The 18,699-nt window shown below is 44.3% G+C and overlaps 1 protein-coding gene across 1 annotated transcript in view; it reads right to left on the bottom strand.

Annotated features, from left to right (window-relative positions):
* col22a1 (collagen, type XXII, alpha 1) overlaps positions 1–4,022 on the bottom strand; it is a gene marked incomplete at both ends in the record, with an annotated part of 38,965 nt that extends 34,943 nt beyond the window's left edge. The window contains 2 exons of the mRNA XM_084455533.1: positions 3,266–3,832; positions 3,932–4,022. Of these exons, the coding sequence (XP_084311659.1) occupies positions 3,266–3,832; positions 3,932–4,022 (658 nt within the window). The remainder of the gene's footprint in view (positions 1–3,265; positions 3,833–3,931) is intronic.
* Between the last annotated feature and the right edge of the window lie 14,677 nt (positions 4,023–18,699).

Below are 18,699 nucleotides of genomic sequence, written 5' to 3'. Positions count from 1 at the left end.
TTAAATTAAAGGTATTTTAAGCTACTTAGAGTAAGATATTAAGTATTTTAAACAATCTTAACCCATCTTTACCCATCTTACAAACAAAAGAGGCTCTCTTGTGAAAATTGCAGGTCTTTAATTCCCTGTAGAAGCGCATGGTTTAAAAGAGATGTTATAAGCTGACTGTTTACCTAAAATTGCAGTGCTGTGAATGGATGTCTGTGCGCCTCTGTGTTTTAAGATGGCGCTGGTAACTGAACCCCTGAAGCAGAGCACACTAGAGACTAGAGCTACTCCCTGTGCTTGTGGCCAAAAAGCTACTATATAATTTAGCAATCTGCCTGCAAGTTAAAATGGATGCAATGCAGCTACAGTAGGCACAGACAAGGGCCTTTGGGGCACAGACATATCTTGCAGGTCTGTCATTGAAGCTGTAACTTTTTAAATAATAATATTAATAATGTATTGTATTTATATAGCACATATTTCTAGATTCTCACAGCGCTGTTAGATAGGGTGTGGTGTGTGGGGGGGTGTAGTTCACATCTTCCACAGACAATGTGTACCACCCCTGGGTGATGCTCTGCTGCTGCAACCACACATCACAGTGGGGAGGGGATTAGCCCACCTCACCCTCAACCAATAACCTGATCTCAGACCTCTTCAGCTTTATATACAATGTGAGTCCCATTAACAGACAACTTCCATGTTTACATATTTCATTAATTCACTGTTGGTACTGTATTTACAATAAAAATGCTGTTAGCTCTGAATGAAACAACTACTTTGTCTGTGAGATGCTCTGTCATGAATAGAATGGGGGTTCATATGAGGTCAAGAGTGTCCTGCTATGACAGTGTTCTTACAGTGAAAAGCCAACTTGAAATACAAAATGTAGTAGCTCTCTTGCTCAAGCCTTTGATCATGAAACTCACTGAAAGGTACGAAAGTGCTATTTGATTCAAGGTTAAATATAAGATCTCATCCATCAATCAAAGTTATCTGTTATCTCATAAAGAATAATTTGCTACAGAGCAGTATGTTGTATTCTGATGGTTTTGGGACTTTCAGAAGTGTGTTAAAAAAGTGGTAGATTAAAAGGTGAAAACATTTGACGTGGAAGTTAAACTGCACTCTAGGACTCACTTGAAACTGTAATTTTCTGTCCAAAAATAACTACTCAGTACCAGCCTACTCAGTTCTGTTAGCTGACTGCTGATATACTTAGATACTAATCCTAGAGATTACTGAATAAAAACAGTTGGATCTCCATCAATTTATGTCCAGTGAGCGAGGCTCTGTGACTCAGAAATACTGTTGCTTAGAAAACATGATATACTGTAGCGTGTCCTGTCATAGGGCTGCACCATTATGACTAATGGTAAAGCATTAACAGATTCAAAAGGATGATAGAAGATCACTGGAATCTATGGGCACAAAGGGCAAGGTCAGGGTTAAGGGCTTCAAATGAATCTACAAGATCCGTGCCAAACACAATAACTCCACAATGCCGTCTGACTTCAATAAAGAATAAAGGCTCTAATTACAGAGAGGGAATCCAAGGACTTTGCTGTGGGGAGTGTTTGCTGTCTGATACACTGTAATAAGATTATGGTCCACAGCCTTGATGCTTATCTCTGTACGAACCCATAACGACAGAGTATAATATTGCCATTTCAACTTCCTTGTTTATGGGGTTGTGAGTAAGATTCCAGGCATTAGCTTTCCTGTCCAGCTAATTTTAGTTGGGAATGCAAACTTGCGTAAAGCATCCTTCTGAACATACATACACACTTCTCTATTTCCCTTAAAGTGTTGTTCCAGGCAACATATCTCAGTGTTTTTGGGCTATTTATTATTATTTTTCTTAACATGGGTTATTTACTGCCATACTTCTTTAAAGGAGTAGTAAAGGGAAAAATCATGTTTAGCCCTGTTTTAAGGTTACTTATGATCATATACAATGGTTCAGATCAAAAAGTTGACAAAACTAGCACTTTTGAGAAAGTTGATAATTGCTCTACCACCATTTAGGTCATACAATGGATGTGGGTGGGCACCTTGAAAAATCATTCAAAAACATGCTAAACTCTCGATTTCAAAGACATGAAGCTCACCGAGGGAGTAATTGGTGTCCGTTGGTGTTCTGACATCAAATTTGCCACAAAGTATGAATCCTGTAGGGTTTTATTGATCATTTTATGAAATCCATTGACTTGTATTGACGTGACTGTTGTAGATGTGTAGATCAATCCACAGAGGGGATTCAGGAAGCGGAACTACTTACGGTAGCTATTGTTATTATTTATGTTGCTAGGCTACCTAGTTTGCGGAAGTTTACACACGTATGTGCTGCGACTAAATAGTTCTATGCTAAATATTTTTTAAAGCCTTTCCAGATGAAGTAGAATCTTACTTTATGGCGAATTATATGTCAGAACGCCAACTAACACCTCGGTGAGTTTCTTGTCTTGGAAATTGAGAGTTTAACATGTGTTTTGATTTTTCACAGTGCTTCACGGTTTTCAAAAGTGCTAGTTTTGTCAACTTTTTGATCTGAACCATTGTATATGATCATAAGTAACCTTAAAATTGATGATTTCATGATTTTTCCCTTTATTACTCCTTTAAGCGACCAAAATGATGCTCAATTTCGCCCCTACCCCCTGAAACGTTATCCTGGCTGGAGGCGGTGTAGTGCTCTGGAGAAGCCATTGAGGTTAGAATAACTCTCCAGTGTTCAGCACCTCCTCACCGAACGTTACCCCAGAAGTTGGTCGGGCAACTCACCACAAGAATGTTTTGGTTAAGAGAACTGTCATTTACAAGCAATTTCTGCATCTCGCCCACCTCCCACATATCACACCCTGTCAGTGACGGGGACGTCAGGCAGGAGCAGGCCCAGTTGAGGCTGCCGTGTGATATGACATGTACATATAATTACAAGAAAGTGTGGGGTGGGGTTTTGGTTGAGTCTTGAGTTGTAGAATTACAGGGAGATTAAATGGGGGACTCCAGAGAGATTCCGAATTTAGAACTCCTCAAAGGCTTCTTGGTTTAACATACAGTATTATGCTTTTGATACTGCAGACTATCACCAAGCCATTCTGTGTGTGTACCATATGCGTCCTGTTAAAAATGATTTTCTTGAGCTTCAGAAACTGAGAAGGATCCCATGGAGGTCCGCAGGTGACTCACTCTCACACAGCTACTATCTACGTTCTTGAACTTCAGTAACTGAGTAGGATCCCATGAAAGCCTGTATATCACACAGGTGACTTACTCTCACACAGCCTCCTCCTCAGCCGGCCCCTGATCTTATCAATGGCGTTGAAGTCGGTCACATGGAATACATGAGCATTCTTGGGCTCAGCTGCAATCTCCTCCAGCTCCACCTTAAGTGCCTCCCCGATGCCCACAGCAAACAACCTGATCCCAGCTTTAGCGGCTTCCTTGGACGGTTCCAGAACGAAATCCTGGCTTTTTCCATCTGTCACAAGAATGGCCACCTTCTGGATACCCTTGGCCGCAGGTCTGGCCCCGTTTCGCTCTGTGAAGATGGTTTTGGTGGTGTGAGTGATGGCCTCCCCGGTGTACGTGTTCCCTCCGACATACTGGATGTTCCGGGCGGCTCGTTTGACCTCGTCCATGGTCTTATACCGCGCCAGGTTGAACTCCGTAGTGGTCCTGGAACTGTAGCGGACCACGGCCACGCGCGTCTTGTCGGTTCCCACGTCGAACGAGTCCACCAGGTTGGATACCCACTGTCGGATCTTCTCAAAGTTCTCTTTTCCCACGCTGGATGAGGTGTCCAGAATGAATGCCAGGTCATAGTGGACATTTTTGCACCCTGAAAAGAGAAGAAAATATTCAGGGAAATGAGACCTGTCAGTTTCCCCTGATAATACTAATGAATGGCTTTTTCCTCTGCAAGAACTGTTGGCCTTACCTGCCCTTTGAGCATCTACCCTCTCTCCAGAGAGAGTCAGGGCCAGGATGAACAGGACCAAGAGCATCCTAAATCCCAATCGCAGTTCCATTCTGGCCTTGATTTCCTTTCCTGCTACCTCAGGCTGTGGTCATCAAGGTTTCCTACCCCTGTGTGGATGACAAATGAACCATAAACGTAATAAAGTTGTGAGAGGAAGTGCTAGAAAGGAACTGCTTGTCCATATGTGCCTTGTTTAGTGGAACCAAATATGCTATCTGCCTACTTTATGTGGGAACACAAAGTTAGAGAGTTGTGAGTGTTAAAGTTGTCTAGAAATATTGTAACTTGAATTGTAGGATGGGGCTTCTGTAGCGGTGATAATTATTACAAAACCCTTATCTTTCACTTACTGTACATGATAGGGCATGACGCCTGACATCAAAGTCAGTGTTGTCATTAACCTCATCTGTAATATTAATTCATGCATCAAAGCATGTCTCATGTTTGCCTAGGCCATAGATTGCTGTCATTAGAGGACTATGATTGGTCAGGACAAGATATGCTCAGCTTTGGTACATAAAACCCTGACGATGTGGCAAAATCTTACATTATCTTCCGTGATCTGTAGTATTTTGTATCCTATCCGATGTCTCCTTTCTATAGTCTTCTCTACATCTAAAATAGTCAATAGGGACATGACAAAGCAGACGTACTGTATAGTGGTGTCATGGTAGGGAGGCCTGCTACTGTGGAGTAATGGAAGAATGGTGTGGCAGTATAGCCTGAACCTCCTGTGTTGTTTTAATGTTGGCAGGTTACTTATCTGATATTCCGCTGAGCTATTTCTGTTTTGGACTTCTTGATTTTACTGCCAATAATAATGAACCAAATAGCACTCCCTGTTGAAATGACTTATTGCTGTAATTATGGGGTTTAAAATCCAAGAAACTCACTGGAGCATGCAGAATTCATTGAAAATAATGTTTCATCTGTCTTCCAAAGCTGGATTTGTTCATTAAATGTCATACGTGTCTGATGTTTTCTACAGTACATATATCATATCAAGCCTTTTTTCATCTCTGATATCAAAGAATGAAACGAGAATGAGAAAAGAATATCCTAGACTAGTGAGGTTTATTCACCTTTGTTTTCTCCAGACATCCAGCACACATACTGTCTACCACATTTATAATCCCCACATCACATTAGCTTTTACCTTTTAACCTGATTTCAATATTTTGGCCTTGTCAGGCATTTAAAAAAGAAGTAAAACATGCTAATGTGACCGTCAACAGGGGGACCTGAGGCAGATTTCCAGATCTCCACAGTAGGTTACAGTATATCCTGTATATCCTGAGGCCTGTTTCCAGTCCCTCTCCCAACGACTAACCTGGGATTACAATAAATGTGTCTAACAGAAATCTGCCGTCTATCGTCTCCAAAATGTGAAAAACAGAAACAATCTTTCCATCTGCAACCCGAAAGAAAAAAAACACCAACTGGAGATTTCTCTTTCTGAGAGAGTATCTAGACTGCCTGAGGGTTAGTCTCTCACAAACAACGCAAAACCAAAATAATCCAAACACACTTAATGTAACAACACTTCCCCGGGATATGACAGCAGCAGAGAAATTATGATTTATATGAGACTTATATGAGAGTTTTTTTTTATAGCCTACCTTGATTAACGATCACTCCGTTTCACTGGAGGTCTTGTTCGCACCCTGCCTCCAGGTTCTACACATGTGCTCTTGCCCTCAGCATTAAGGCAGCATCCTCCCCTGGCGAGAAAATAGCCCAAGTTACCTCCTTTACAAGTGCCAGAGATGACAATCAAGCAATTATACAATCCAGGGTGACAATCCAGTGTACGGTGTTGTTAGAAAGTGAGGTGAGCTTCAGAAACTACCTTTTGGATGGAAGGACTGGGTGGGAGGAACTGAGAAAGGGAAAGTGTAGGGTTTCACTGGGGGACGAGGTGGCTTGAACTGGGCTCTGCTGCTCTGCTCCACGGATGTTTAAAAAAAAAAAAGAAGGAAAGGCTGACATGCCCAGCCAATTATAGACCCAACTTTCTGGGTATTTTTGTCTCTCTTTTTTTTTTCTTTATGGCTGCGCCCATCTGAAGTGTTGCCCTCAAAGACAGGCACAGATTCCCGGTGACCGCCTCGACTGTCCAACCCTGCCACTGCGATAGCCACAACGGAGCCGCCCTGGAGATGGTGGTGGGCTGGGCCGGGCTTGGCCTCCCTCAGGCCTCAGAAAGACGCAGGATGGTGGAGAAGAAGGGTGTATTTAGGACTGCAGGGAAATTATGAGGGAATACGCTCGTGCTCAAAGCTTTGTGTGTGTTACGCACCTCCTTGAGCTGGTGTGTGACACTTACGTATCTCTGAGGGCGTGGAGAATGTTTGTGATTGTGATATTACATGAATTACTGTAGATCAATGTAGAAAGTGGACTGACAGTGTTTAATCAACTTAAAGGGCAATGCTCGTTTTTGACAACCTGGACCTTATTTACGACATATAAGACGTTTGACTCACCGAGATCACTTTGGTGTAGTTCGGAGGCCGGTAGAAGAAATTTAAAATCCAGCGCGAGCCAGTATATCCATGTAATGACGGCGATCGGGGCACCGAGAATGCAGTTTCTCAAAATCTATTTTCGGCCGCTAAACGGTTGTTTTCATGCAGGCCAGCGCGCAGACTGGCTATTCTCCGGCTCACATTCGCTACGATCGTTGTTGGTGCCGAGAATATTGTCGTCGTCATTCGTCAGCAACAATCCGATCGTAGCGCAGAGAATGTGAGCCGGAGAATAGCCAGTCTGCGCGCTGGCCTGTGCGCATGCGTGCTGGAGCAAGTGGGGAAAGGCGTGTAAAGATCATATTACAGAGGCTAAAGACCCCGTATTTGAAAACCACAACAATGGCTCGCGTTGAGGAATCTCAACTGTCGATTCATTCAATCTGATTGATGAAAACAACCGTTTAGCGGCCGAAAATGGATTTTGAGAAACTGCATTCTCGGTGCCCCGATCGCCGTCATTACATGGATATACTGGCTCGCGCTGGATTTTAAATTTCTTCTACAGGCCTCCGAACTACACAAAAGTGATCTCGGTGAGTCAAACTTCTTATAATATGTCGTAAATAAGGTCCAGGTTGTCAAAAACGAGCATTGCCCTTTAAGTAGATATTCTGTTAACCACATTGAAATGGAATGTTTCCCCTCATCATGTTCCCCGCAGGGGGGAGTCAGTGGAGTGGTTTGCTGATGTTATAGTTGCTCTCCAACTCTCTCTTGTTCAGTGAACTTACCAGATTTCCTGCCAGAAGAGCGTGTCTACCAAGTCCTCAGACCATTTCATGTGCAGAACATTGCAAATAGAGGTGTTGTTTGTTGTTTGAACTTTCTAAAATGATTCTACAGACCCCCCCTCCTGTGGTGTAGTGCAGGAGGAATGCTGGAACATTTCCAAGTGCGTCAGAAGAACAAAAGCTGGACAAGCAATTCTCCCCTTGAATGTATATTAGGCATCACAAGCACATTCTGAGTCCTATTTGCAGTGCCTTTGTAGTTGGGGCAAGTGAGCACAGGCCAAGCTATGTATAGCTCAAGAGTGGAAGTGACCTGACGATCTGGGGCAGATGCACGTTATGAGAGATGGCGTCCGAGTGAGGAGCCGTCTTCCGTCTTATGTGAAAGGGCTCAGGAGGTGATGAGAAGGCTGGGTGGCTTGAGGCTTCTGGCACTGTGGAGGAAGCCTCTTGTCATCAATCCAATTTTGGACCTCACGTGTTGCGATGTCACATCTACAGTTGTACACCCACGGGAACAGCCTTTTCAAAACGGCATCTCCTACAGACAGCTCCTAAATGATGTTAGCTTACATGTTCCAAGAAATGGCTTTAACTGTGCCGGCTGCACCTATGGTAGATAAGTCCACAATCTAGATGTAGGGAAGGAAGTGGGTAAATGGCGGTGTCCAGCAAGCCCCTCTTTGGATCCTGGACTGAAAGTTGATCTTTATTATTATTGTACTCTTAACTGCACTTTACTTCCAGAACAAGGGTTGTCTGGAAATTAAATTAGTGAATGGGGTTTGGTCTGTTCTGTAGCCAAGAACATACTTTTTTTTTTTCCTTTTCAATTGCCTTCACTTTTTCTACCCACATTTTCCATGTTTTTTCCATGATTTACACTTTGTTTTAGATAGTGTCGCATTTACAGTAATAACTGAAAGAAAACAATACATTTTCATGGTCTTTATTTGCCAGTGTGTCGATGTAAACATCTGATAGCTGTTGCTGCTCTGTTGGTGAGTAATACTGTATCATAAAATAATACCATTGCTTAGTCCACATCTGATTCGTGAATTCTGATTAGTTTGGCACAGCTTTAAATAGCATGTGATGCAAATGGCCCTATCAATCTCATGATAGTCGTTATATCACCTGCATATAAAACTAAATGTTTTTTTTCCTTATACTGCTGGTACTTGGCTTATAATGGAATTGCTATGCAATGCTGCATGAATGTACTGTAAGCTGTGTGACTCTCCAGTGAGAAGCATCAGTACTGTAAGTCCACTAAGCTTAACGCGGTCAAGTCTGTCTTCACTACCGCTGCTCCACCCTGACCCAGCTGAAGGGGTCAGAGAGCCGCTGCATCCTGGAGACGGCTCACAGCCGTCCTCCTGATGGCTCTCCCTGACACCTCTATATTAGCAGGCTGCTGTGGCGGCGGCCCCGCGCTCTTCCTCGAGGCCTTCTCCAGCACGCGGCTCGCCTCCCTCAGAGCTCTCTCGGCCCTCAGCCCGCCACCGTGGCCCCGTTGGGCCGGCGCGCCTCCCTCCGTAGATAACCCCCCCGCCGACGTGTTCGATTCGCTCTGATCCTCCTCGAGGCGCTCCACCCTCCTCAGCCGCAGCCTCCTGCTGCCGGCGTCCGGCCGGGACGCGACGTTCTGCCGCACGCTCTCGCCGCCGGGAGCGCTCCCGGCTTTGCCGCTGGGAGCCGGAGAGGGAGGGACAGGTTTGCTGCCGACGGGGGGAGCGGCGTCCCCGGGGTGCCCGACTCCGTTCCGCTGAACACTGGCTGCGCCGCGGAGGAGCAGGGCCCGCTGGCCCCTCGCCGGCTCAGCCAGGACAAGAGGGGGGCACTCTGGAGATCTGACAAGCCCCTCCCTCACTCGGGCTTTCAGCTTCCTGGGGCAAGGCTCGTTCCCCACCACGTCCAGCTTGCGGGCGGCAGCCTTGGCCTCCAGCTGGACCCCTTTGATTTTCTGCCTCTGGGCTTCCCTCACCCCCTTGGGCAGCTCCAGGGGGGCCAGTTTTAGCGGGCGTCTGGGCGGCAGGTTCTCGCCCTCCCTCTCTGAGTCAGGCAGGGGTGACCTGGATAGCAGCGAGTCCCTCTGTCGTGAAGCGCCGTCCCGCACGGGCAGGACGGCAGGCGTGAGCCGACCCGTAGCCTCTTCCCCATGTGTCGCTGACAGATGGAGGCCAGGTGTTTTCGAATCGCGGCCATTTTTAGTCGCCAGCCGGAGACTTTGGCCATTGAGATGCATCATGGTATTTTTAGCCTGGGAGGTCAATGCTGGCTCTCGACCTGCCGCCCCCTGAACAAAAGAGACATCACTCAGTTTCATCAAGGAATTATTGCCCGCCATCCACACTGAAAAGCCATTAGACCAGATTATAGTAAACTAAATACTGTATAGGCATACAGACATGGTACTGCAGGTCTACAAAAGACACACTTCACATTTTTATGTTAATGCAGCCATACAGTATGTGGCATTTGAGCTTATTCATAAATCTCTTCAGAACTCATAATTATAACTCATATAGGGAAATCTCCACACAGGGAAGTCTCCAGGGTACATTTGACATTTGTTTTCAAACTGTGAGCGACGTTACAGTACACAGCACTAGAGCTGAGTTAATGAGGTTCTCCTGTGTTGTACAGCACTTAAGGAACTGTTGCAGGGATTATGCACTTGTCCCTCCCATCGCCTTCATGTACGTAGTTACCGATCTGAAAGTTATTTGGAAGGTATGCTCTGCATGACAAACTAGTTTACACTTTCACTGCAAGCTTACTCTAATGAGCATGATTCTAATCTGCTGTTTATCTTACTGCCACCAGCTAGCTAGAATATACATAGCTAGTCAGACAGTAGCTGAGCACAGTAAGGTGACGGACGATATACTTACAGGTTTAGCAGACATCTCTTGCTTGTATTTTTGCCGAATCATTTTCTTCCCACAGTACAAAAGTGAATGTTATTGTCCCCTTGCCCTGTACTTATCCCCTTCCTGCTGTCAATGCCACTTGGCTGAAGGCGGTGACGGTGGGGCAGGTTTTAGCCACCTGATGTAAGGTCATTAAGAAGATTAGGGTCACTGTACAGCCGTGTGATCTATAATGATCCCAAATCCAGTTCAGGGGCAGTGCACAGTCACTCTGCTAGCTGGCAAGTGTTTGTTTTCATTCAAAATGTACTGTTATATATAGTAATGGGTCTAATGGTAGCCTATGTATGTCATTTTTGTTAAACTCACCTGTTGTAGTAGGCTTTACTCACGTAGACCAAATAATTGGACTCATAGTGGTAGTTTTACAAGTACCACTAGATGTCGCCTGAGGCCATCCTTGGTTTTAGTTGGACAATGTGGTCAACGTTGGAGTGGCATGACCTAATGGATCACATGGTGTTGTTGAGGTGCAGGGAGAGTGCCTGGTGTGCTTTTTATGTGCTTATTTCCCTAATTTCTCCATGCTAGACGGTAGCCAGGTTTTTCCATTTTATTCTACAAGTCTACATTTTACTACAGGAGAATACACACAAGGCCTACAGTAATAGCCTGTGTGTCGATTTGATTAATAAAAAATCATTGATCTTGAATTATATATCCACTGTAGGCCTATCTGTTGAAATGACAGTTGAGACTGTGTGCTCTCGGTCTGGAGGCTTTTGTGGATAGCTAGGCTACAGTAGGATTATTCTCGCACAGCAGCTCAGTTGGAGGTCTCTATATTTTATCTTAACTTAGGCTACCATAGAGAGAGGCCTATGCCTCATTTATTGTCAGCTTAGTGTTTAACATAATTTAGTTTGTGTGGCTTTTCATAAATTACAGTAAATTGTTTCTTCAACAGTTTTTTTTCCAACTCCTAGATTCCCATTTGTCACGCAGCGCCCATTAGCTCCGACAATTAATTTCAGTGATGGGCCTAACTCTCAAAAGACTCGAGTTTCATCTCCCTCAAACTCGGCTGCAATCATCAACACAACTGAGGCCTACAGAAGAGCTCGTTCTTATCGCGGGAGGGAAAACTATTAAAAAAAGAGTCCTCCGGTGTGTCAGACCAAACTTGGCTCTGCTTACATCATTATTTGAGATGGTGGTGGAATTACAGGTTTAATGCTGAGAGAGGGCCTCGCCGCCTCTCTCCACCACTGTTCTTACCGTGTCCCCGCCGTCCGAGGCTGACAGTGTAATTACTGAGGTGTGGGATGACGAGATAAACAGGGATGCTGGCGCTCGTGCTCCCACCTACTGAAGAACTGCCGAGGAATGATCCAGAATGATCCAGCAGCTGCACGAGAGAGAGGACGGCTGACGACGCCGACGAACGCTACATCACCTCTGGTCAAATTAGCCTAGGCCTGATCAAATCAGTCTTTTTTTTTTTTTTTTTTACAGATTATGACAGTGGTAAACTGTAAGCCTTCAAGTTATGTGCCATGCATTGAAATCTGCAAATATTTGAAGAAGATATGCTTGAATGTTGGTACACCTGAAATCACTAAGCAGAGAAAAGGGGCTTCAAAGACTCAGAGCTGTTCACACTTCTCACAGGACATGGATTTTGACAAATTGAATGATCCTAAAACTGTTGTTTGTTATATTGAGTGCTCTTCGCAACTTAAATTTTCATAACTAAACAAAATGCATTTTGCCCTTTAGCACATTTTGAGGATTGCAGACATCAGGACCAAACCATACTGATTAACACTTAATTAGCAATTAAAGCAGCCCAATGTACAGCCTGGTCTCACCTGGCAGACGTCAGAATTCGTGTCCATCGCCTCCAAACGTCATTTCTTGATGGCATACAGTTATAAACGTCTGCAGACGACGTGGAATATGCCTACGTTTTTGATTGGTTGTTGTCTGAGTTTTGTGGTTGGTTGTTCACATTAGAACAGGTGATGGAAGAGGTATAAATTTGCGAGCGCTTTGGAAGGTGGGTTGGTGGGGTCAAACAACTTTGGTGAGACAACAACGAGTGCAAAACTAGCTGGCAAAACTAGCAAACAACGTTTTACAAGCAACTAGCAAACAAGACTAATAGCTAGCCAACTAGCTCACATTCTTACTGTCATTATTATTAGCTAGCATTAGCTACTGTTCTTATAGCTCGTGTTCTAACGTGGACACAGGGATCAGGCACATTTATGAAACTGGACCCAGAAGTGGAGTTACTCGGACGGCGCTTAGTGGGCGTGCTCCGCATATCGCAATGCGCGCGCGCGCGCAGGGAAATTGCTCAATGCTCGTTGCCCGAGCGCCTCCACGCGTTATTTGCATCATTTGTATGATGCCGTCAGGAATGCCGTCTAGAAATGACGTTTGGAGTTGTATGATGCCGTCTAAAAATGACGTTTGATGTCGTCTAAAAATGACGTTTGGAGGCGATGGACAAACGTCGAATTCTGACATCTGCAGGTTGAGACCAGGTTGCAGCAGCTAGGATGTGGTATTTTTGCGATTTGGCGCCATTTACAGGTTCACATTTGCACAGCTGTCGTAAAATGGTAAATACTATGCACGTGCAGTACAGCTGCGTTCAGTATAGCTGCAAGCCTGCATTTGTTTTCAAGGTGAAACCGGCCCCCCAACACTCACATGAGACAACAGAGAACAGTTGATAGCTGGAATAAAAGGGCCTATTAATGTATGTGATAGCCACAACTAATGATGGTCTACTGACAGCCTTGTTGGCCCAACTTGCAACATTACACACACACACACACACATCTCAAAATGCTGTAGCTACAAATCATAAAATGCAGCACTCCATGGCTCCTGACAATCTGTGTGAAAAGACTGAGGGGGCAGTCATGAATTGCAAGGGGGCAACCTCTAGGGGGGTCTAGGGGAAGAAAATTTTGAACAGTGTTAATTTAAAGGCATCCATCTGATGCACCTTATGAGCGAGATCTAGAAAGCTACAATACAACTTTTATAACTTTTATAGGGGTGCTCCCAGGTAAAAGAAAGAAGTCTCACACACTGTCCTCACTGGTAAACGCAATAATTTATTAGGCAGCATCAAGATGATGATGACACACTGACACATACTTTTTTTTTTTTGAACACTTTTTATTTTTTTTATTTTTTTCATTATGTATTCCTATTTCAGTTAGAAGTGTTTTTGATGTAGATATAAATTATATATGAAGAGCCTTAAAAAATACAACAACAAAAACACTGGCTTTGTAAAAGGCCCTTGAGGGCTCTGATTGGCCAAAGGCCCCTGGGTGTTATGTTTGTAGTAGAAGGAAGAAGTAGGCAGTCGTTCCGTTCCAGCGTCTTTATTGAACGTACCGGTCACTTACTACACGGCTCACTGCGCAACTACACTATGCGCAGGTACTGTCTACTTTACTTTTCCTGAAATCACATGACTCAATTATGCCACCTAGTGGCGTGGACACAACACTGGGCACGTGTTCAGATTGCCCCCATTATAACGCGAGCATGACTATGTCTAAACATTTTAACTAATGTAAATAATGTGTAAATAATGATGAATCTCTTTGTCTTTTATTATTGTCCTTGATTAGCTCTGCGTTGTGTTTTCTTGTTTCCAATAAAAGACGGACCCCCAATCTCTAATATACCACAGTCCAGTGACTCCTCTTTCAGGTGTTCAAATGAATCTCTCCAACACGGGATTTGAGCCTCAGCAAAAGCGATTTATTACAGAAGGTTTTACATACAAAAGACGATGGCATGCCTAATGTACAGTTGACCTCTCTGTAGGCTGTCCGAACCCAAATCAAAGCATTGCTCTCGCTGCAACGTTCTTATGTGGTTTGAGTGTCCCCCCTCCCTCGTCTCTTCTCCAATAAGACTGTCTCTCTGGTCTCTTCTGTGGCCTTGCTTTGTCACGTTAACCTACGCCGCCTCGGCGCCCAGGCCTTTATCTCTAACCATAACAATGGTGTTTGGCCCAGAGTGTACCAATCATAAGATGTCTTTATCTCATAAGTCTATGGAAGAGGGACACTTCTTACCGAAAACTCTCCGACAGCCATACTCAGAGGTCAATCATCATAATTAGGAAATAACTAACAGGATCATATTAAAAGGCATTTCTCTGAAAATCACCAATATTCAACAATAATAAACCTATTTATTATCATTCATTTATCATCAACCAATTAGGCTACGTTTTTAATACAGTGAACTAAATGTACGTCATTTCACTTATGGAATAAATAGAATCAGGATCGAAAGTGTTACGTTCCCATAGAACAAGATAGACGACGGGTTGTAAAAATAAAAGAATCAATCAGTGTATCAGTCAATCAATGATAAAAGCAGTCATAATACATAACAGAGAAGCCTACAAAGAAAATGGAGAGGGGAGGTCATTCCAGTCCCATGAACACAACTGATTGAAGGGAGTAGGCTTGTCTAAATGGATGAATTCAGGTGAGAGATAGGGCTGTTAGGCTGCCTATTATTTAACATGAATAGGAAAAGTCGCCTATAATGTAGTCTGGAGCCTGTCTCGTTCGCAGTTGTTTCGCTGGTCTAGAGCGGAAGCACGATGACGCATCGCATAATCTTCCAGTCTGGACCGGAAGAAGAACAGTTGTTGTAATGTTTTACTGTAGACTGCACATGGTGAAGTTTCGAGTAGATAACATTTGCGATGGCATCACCAGGCATAACACAGATGAAAATTGTAAAAGAAGATGCGAGGAGAACTACCGGTTAAGGAAAAATAAAGCAAGCGGATGTTGGAGGCGGGCTCTACAAGGCTCGAGCCGGAAGAAGGGGCGGGCTTAAGGCAGTGAAGTAAATAGACACCAGGCTCTCCTCCCCGAGGAGAGACTGGCGACGCGAAGGCTACCTATAATGTGCATCTAAAATGGATTATGTTAGAATGACAAAAGAAGTGCAAGTAGCCTGTAAACAGTGCGAGAGTTTTATTTTCATTCTGTCGAGCACTTTTTTGGGGCTGTAGCCTAATTAAAAGTGAGGTGGCATAAAAGGCAGACGCGCAAGAAACCGATGACTCCTAGACCTCATCTCTCGCCAATATTTAGGTTGTTCTTGCAATTCCGATAGGTTGGCTACATAAAATATTTTGGGCTGTAATTTAAGGGCAGAATAAGCACACAAAATGCACAAGAAACCAATGACTTGAAGATCTCACCTCTCGCCAATATTTGAGTTGTTCTTGCAATTTCGATAGGTTGGCTGTATAAAATAGTTTGGGCTGTAGGCCTAATTTAAAGTGAGGGGGCAGAATAGGCAGACAACACGCGCAAGAAACCGACGACTTGTAGACCTTATCTCTCGCCAATATTTGGGTTGTTCTTGCAATTTTGATTGCAAGAAAATATTGTGGGCTTTAATTTAAAGTGAGGGGGCAGAAATTTAAACTGATGCCCCCACATAGAACCGGGCCTGCTCCTGACAATCCTATCGTGTGGCTAGCCAACTAGTCATACAATGCTGCACATGGCTCCTGACAATCCTATCGTGTGTCTAGCCAACTAGTGCTGCAATGATAAGTTACCTAACAAAACTAACTCAATTCCACATAATCTCTGTCAACACTTTGTCAGATCGCAACTCTAACTCAACTAAGTTACACTAACAAGCAAACATCAGCCTAACACGCAATGTAGTCAATAGCATGCATCCTCAGATATTCACAGCTAACACAGTGTTGACTTTCGTTGTCTTTTATTATTGTCCTTATTCAGCTCTGCGTTGTGTTTTGATTTCAATAAAAGACGGCCCCCAATCTCTCACAATTCCACACAGTCCAGTGTCCCTTTTTCCAGGTGTATTCCAAATGAATCTCCAACACGCGATTTGAGCGACAAAATGTCAAAAGCTGTTTAATTACAGAAGGTTTATAGCATACAAAAGACGATAGCATCGAGTCTAATGTCAGCTTGCCTGTCTGTATGGCTGTCTGTCCCAAATCAAAGCATCTGAGCTCGAGCAAGGTTCTTATAGTTCGGGGACGTTCCACCCCCCCCACAGCAATTTGGTGTTGTCTACAGAATGTCCCAACCATGGAATGTCACCCTTATCTCATAAGTCTATGCGAAGGGAGACACAGTTTCTTACAGAAAACTCCGGCCGACAGCCACACTCAGGGGTCAACATCATAATTAGAAACAGCTAACAGGATCAGATTAAACCACGACATTTCTCTGACAACAGCCATTTTCCTCAATCCCCCCTAGATTATACGTGAACACGCAAAATCATAATGATCAAGAGAAATGTTGACTTCCAAAACCTAAACAGCCATTATGCAGAAAGAAAAAGAAGCAAATATGGAAACATGCCTAAACTAAAATAGGTTAATGTCTAAACCATAACCTAATCATACCTTCCTCTAGCATGTTTACAATTCTAAAGCAAAGCGAAAAATATTTATCTTCTCAGATCACTTCATGTGTGAATTTCTGCTGTGAAAGGGAAAATTACTCCAAATTCGAGGGCCCCGACCCAGAGATAAAGAACCTTTTTAACAAAATACACTTCACAATACCCCTGTCTCCGTTTTAATGAATATATTTCAAGTGCAACCTGAGGATTTTTTATTCACAGTATGACAAATGACCCACACACTTCACATCAGCTTCCCTCTCCCTAACCAGCAAGCTGTGAATGGAGGATGAAAAGGTTAGTGTATGTAGGGTGAAGGTTTGCTGGTAGTCAAGCGACTGGCTTACTGTAGTTTTGACTCTGTTGTATCTGAAGGGAGGGGCTGAGTCGGTTGCGAGAAGGAACGGCTCCAGCACTCTGCTGAAGGCTCAAGTGTCTTGGTTGTCGACGTCTCCACCCGAGGTAGTGTAGTCTTCCCTGCCGAACTCCAGTACACATGGCCATCGTGTCCCAAGTCAACTCGGAAGTCCGTCTCTCCAACTCCACCTGTTAGCACAGAAAAACACAAGAAAACTGCGACAACATTATGTATTCCACAACTCTGATTGTGAGAGCATGTCTCCTCTCTCTCTCTCTCTCTCTCTCTCTCTCTCTCAGAGGTTAATATTTATTATCTTTTTATAGAAGAGCCACTGTCGGAGGTCACGTGACCAACAGCCACGATGGTCGCTGACAGCTAGAGCTCCGCACCAACCTCCGCTATTTCAATGAAAAACAGGTCTTTTTAGTCCTATTCATGGCAGAATCGTTTTACTCGATTAAGAGAATAACTCAGTGAGATGACTTCTAAAGCAAAGAAGACAATGTCGTTGTCGTCTAAGTTGTCGGCGAAAGCAGCTAGCAAGTTGGCTAATGCTAGCACAGACTGCAACATGGAAGACGTTATTGCCCACGTTCTGGAGAAGCAGCAAGGCATGCTCGAATCGGTTGTCCATAATGCGCTGAAGGGAGCGCTATCAGAAATCAATACCTTACACAATACAGCACATCAGAACAGAACTGGAGAGGCAGGGTACCACCGTGTGTGATCGTATGAACCGAATGGACAAGACCCAGGGGGATAATAGAGAAATGAAGAAAAGGTTAACGCCTGTGTCCACGACCAGAAGCACTTTGAGCTGAAGCTAGCGGAGATGGAGGACAGGTCTCGTCGTAACAATGTGCGTATCATTGGATTAAAAGAGGGCCGCAAGAAGGATGGCCCAGTTGGGTTCCTGCAAAAACAACTACCGGTGTGGATCCCCTCACTAAAAGATAAACCCGTCATCGAAATTGACAGAGCCCATCGAATATATGGCAGGGCTAAAGGGAACCGCACTCTCATCTTCAGGTGTCTACGATACCAGGACCTCCAAGCAATTTTTCAAGGGGCAAGAGAAGTACAGAAGAAAGAGCCGATCCGTGACCTTAACAATACAGCGTTACGGTTCAAACCAGACTACAGTGCATCTACCATTCAGAGGCGCATGGAGTTTGTAGGGGCTCAGCGCAAGCTACATGCTAAGTGCATTTCTAACTTTCTCATCTATCCTGCCACCCTGAAAGTGACTCATGGAGGATGAGATTTAACCTTTACCAAAGCCGGGGATGCAGACGACTTCTGTCGGGAGCTAGGGCTGGGAGACCACCGGAGCGAGACACCGGCACGGGGGACTACGTGGCTGGACCAACGGTCACCGCGGGGACCGCGGGACGGAGCACACACGGACACTTTGCAACAGGACTCAGAATCAGAACTGGATCGGTCAGACCCACCAAGCAGGGACTAGTACGGCTGAACTTCTTTGCAAAGTCATTCCGCTGCGCTGTACGTAAGACTGGCTTTGAACGCTACACTTTACGGTTAGGCTAATGTTGAACGGACATGAAACTCTGACTGACTGACTGATTGTGTAGGCTATTTGATGTTTTTCTGCGTTAATCAACACACCAAGTACTGGGTTGGACTGATTGTTAATTTAATGTTTTTGATTAAACGAGAGGCCAGTGACCTCACCTATGAGTGGTATACCGATTCAAAATAAAATTACATATTTGGGTGTCATCATACGCACATCATTACACCA

Source organism: Borostomias antarcticus, assembly GCF_949987555.1.
Source record: "Borostomias antarcticus genome assembly, chromosome: 21".
NCBI classification, from domain to species: domain Eukaryota; kingdom Metazoa; phylum Chordata; class Actinopteri; order Stomiiformes; family Stomiidae; genus Borostomias; species Borostomias antarcticus.
This window is presented reverse-complemented; position numbering and strand designations above follow the sequence as displayed.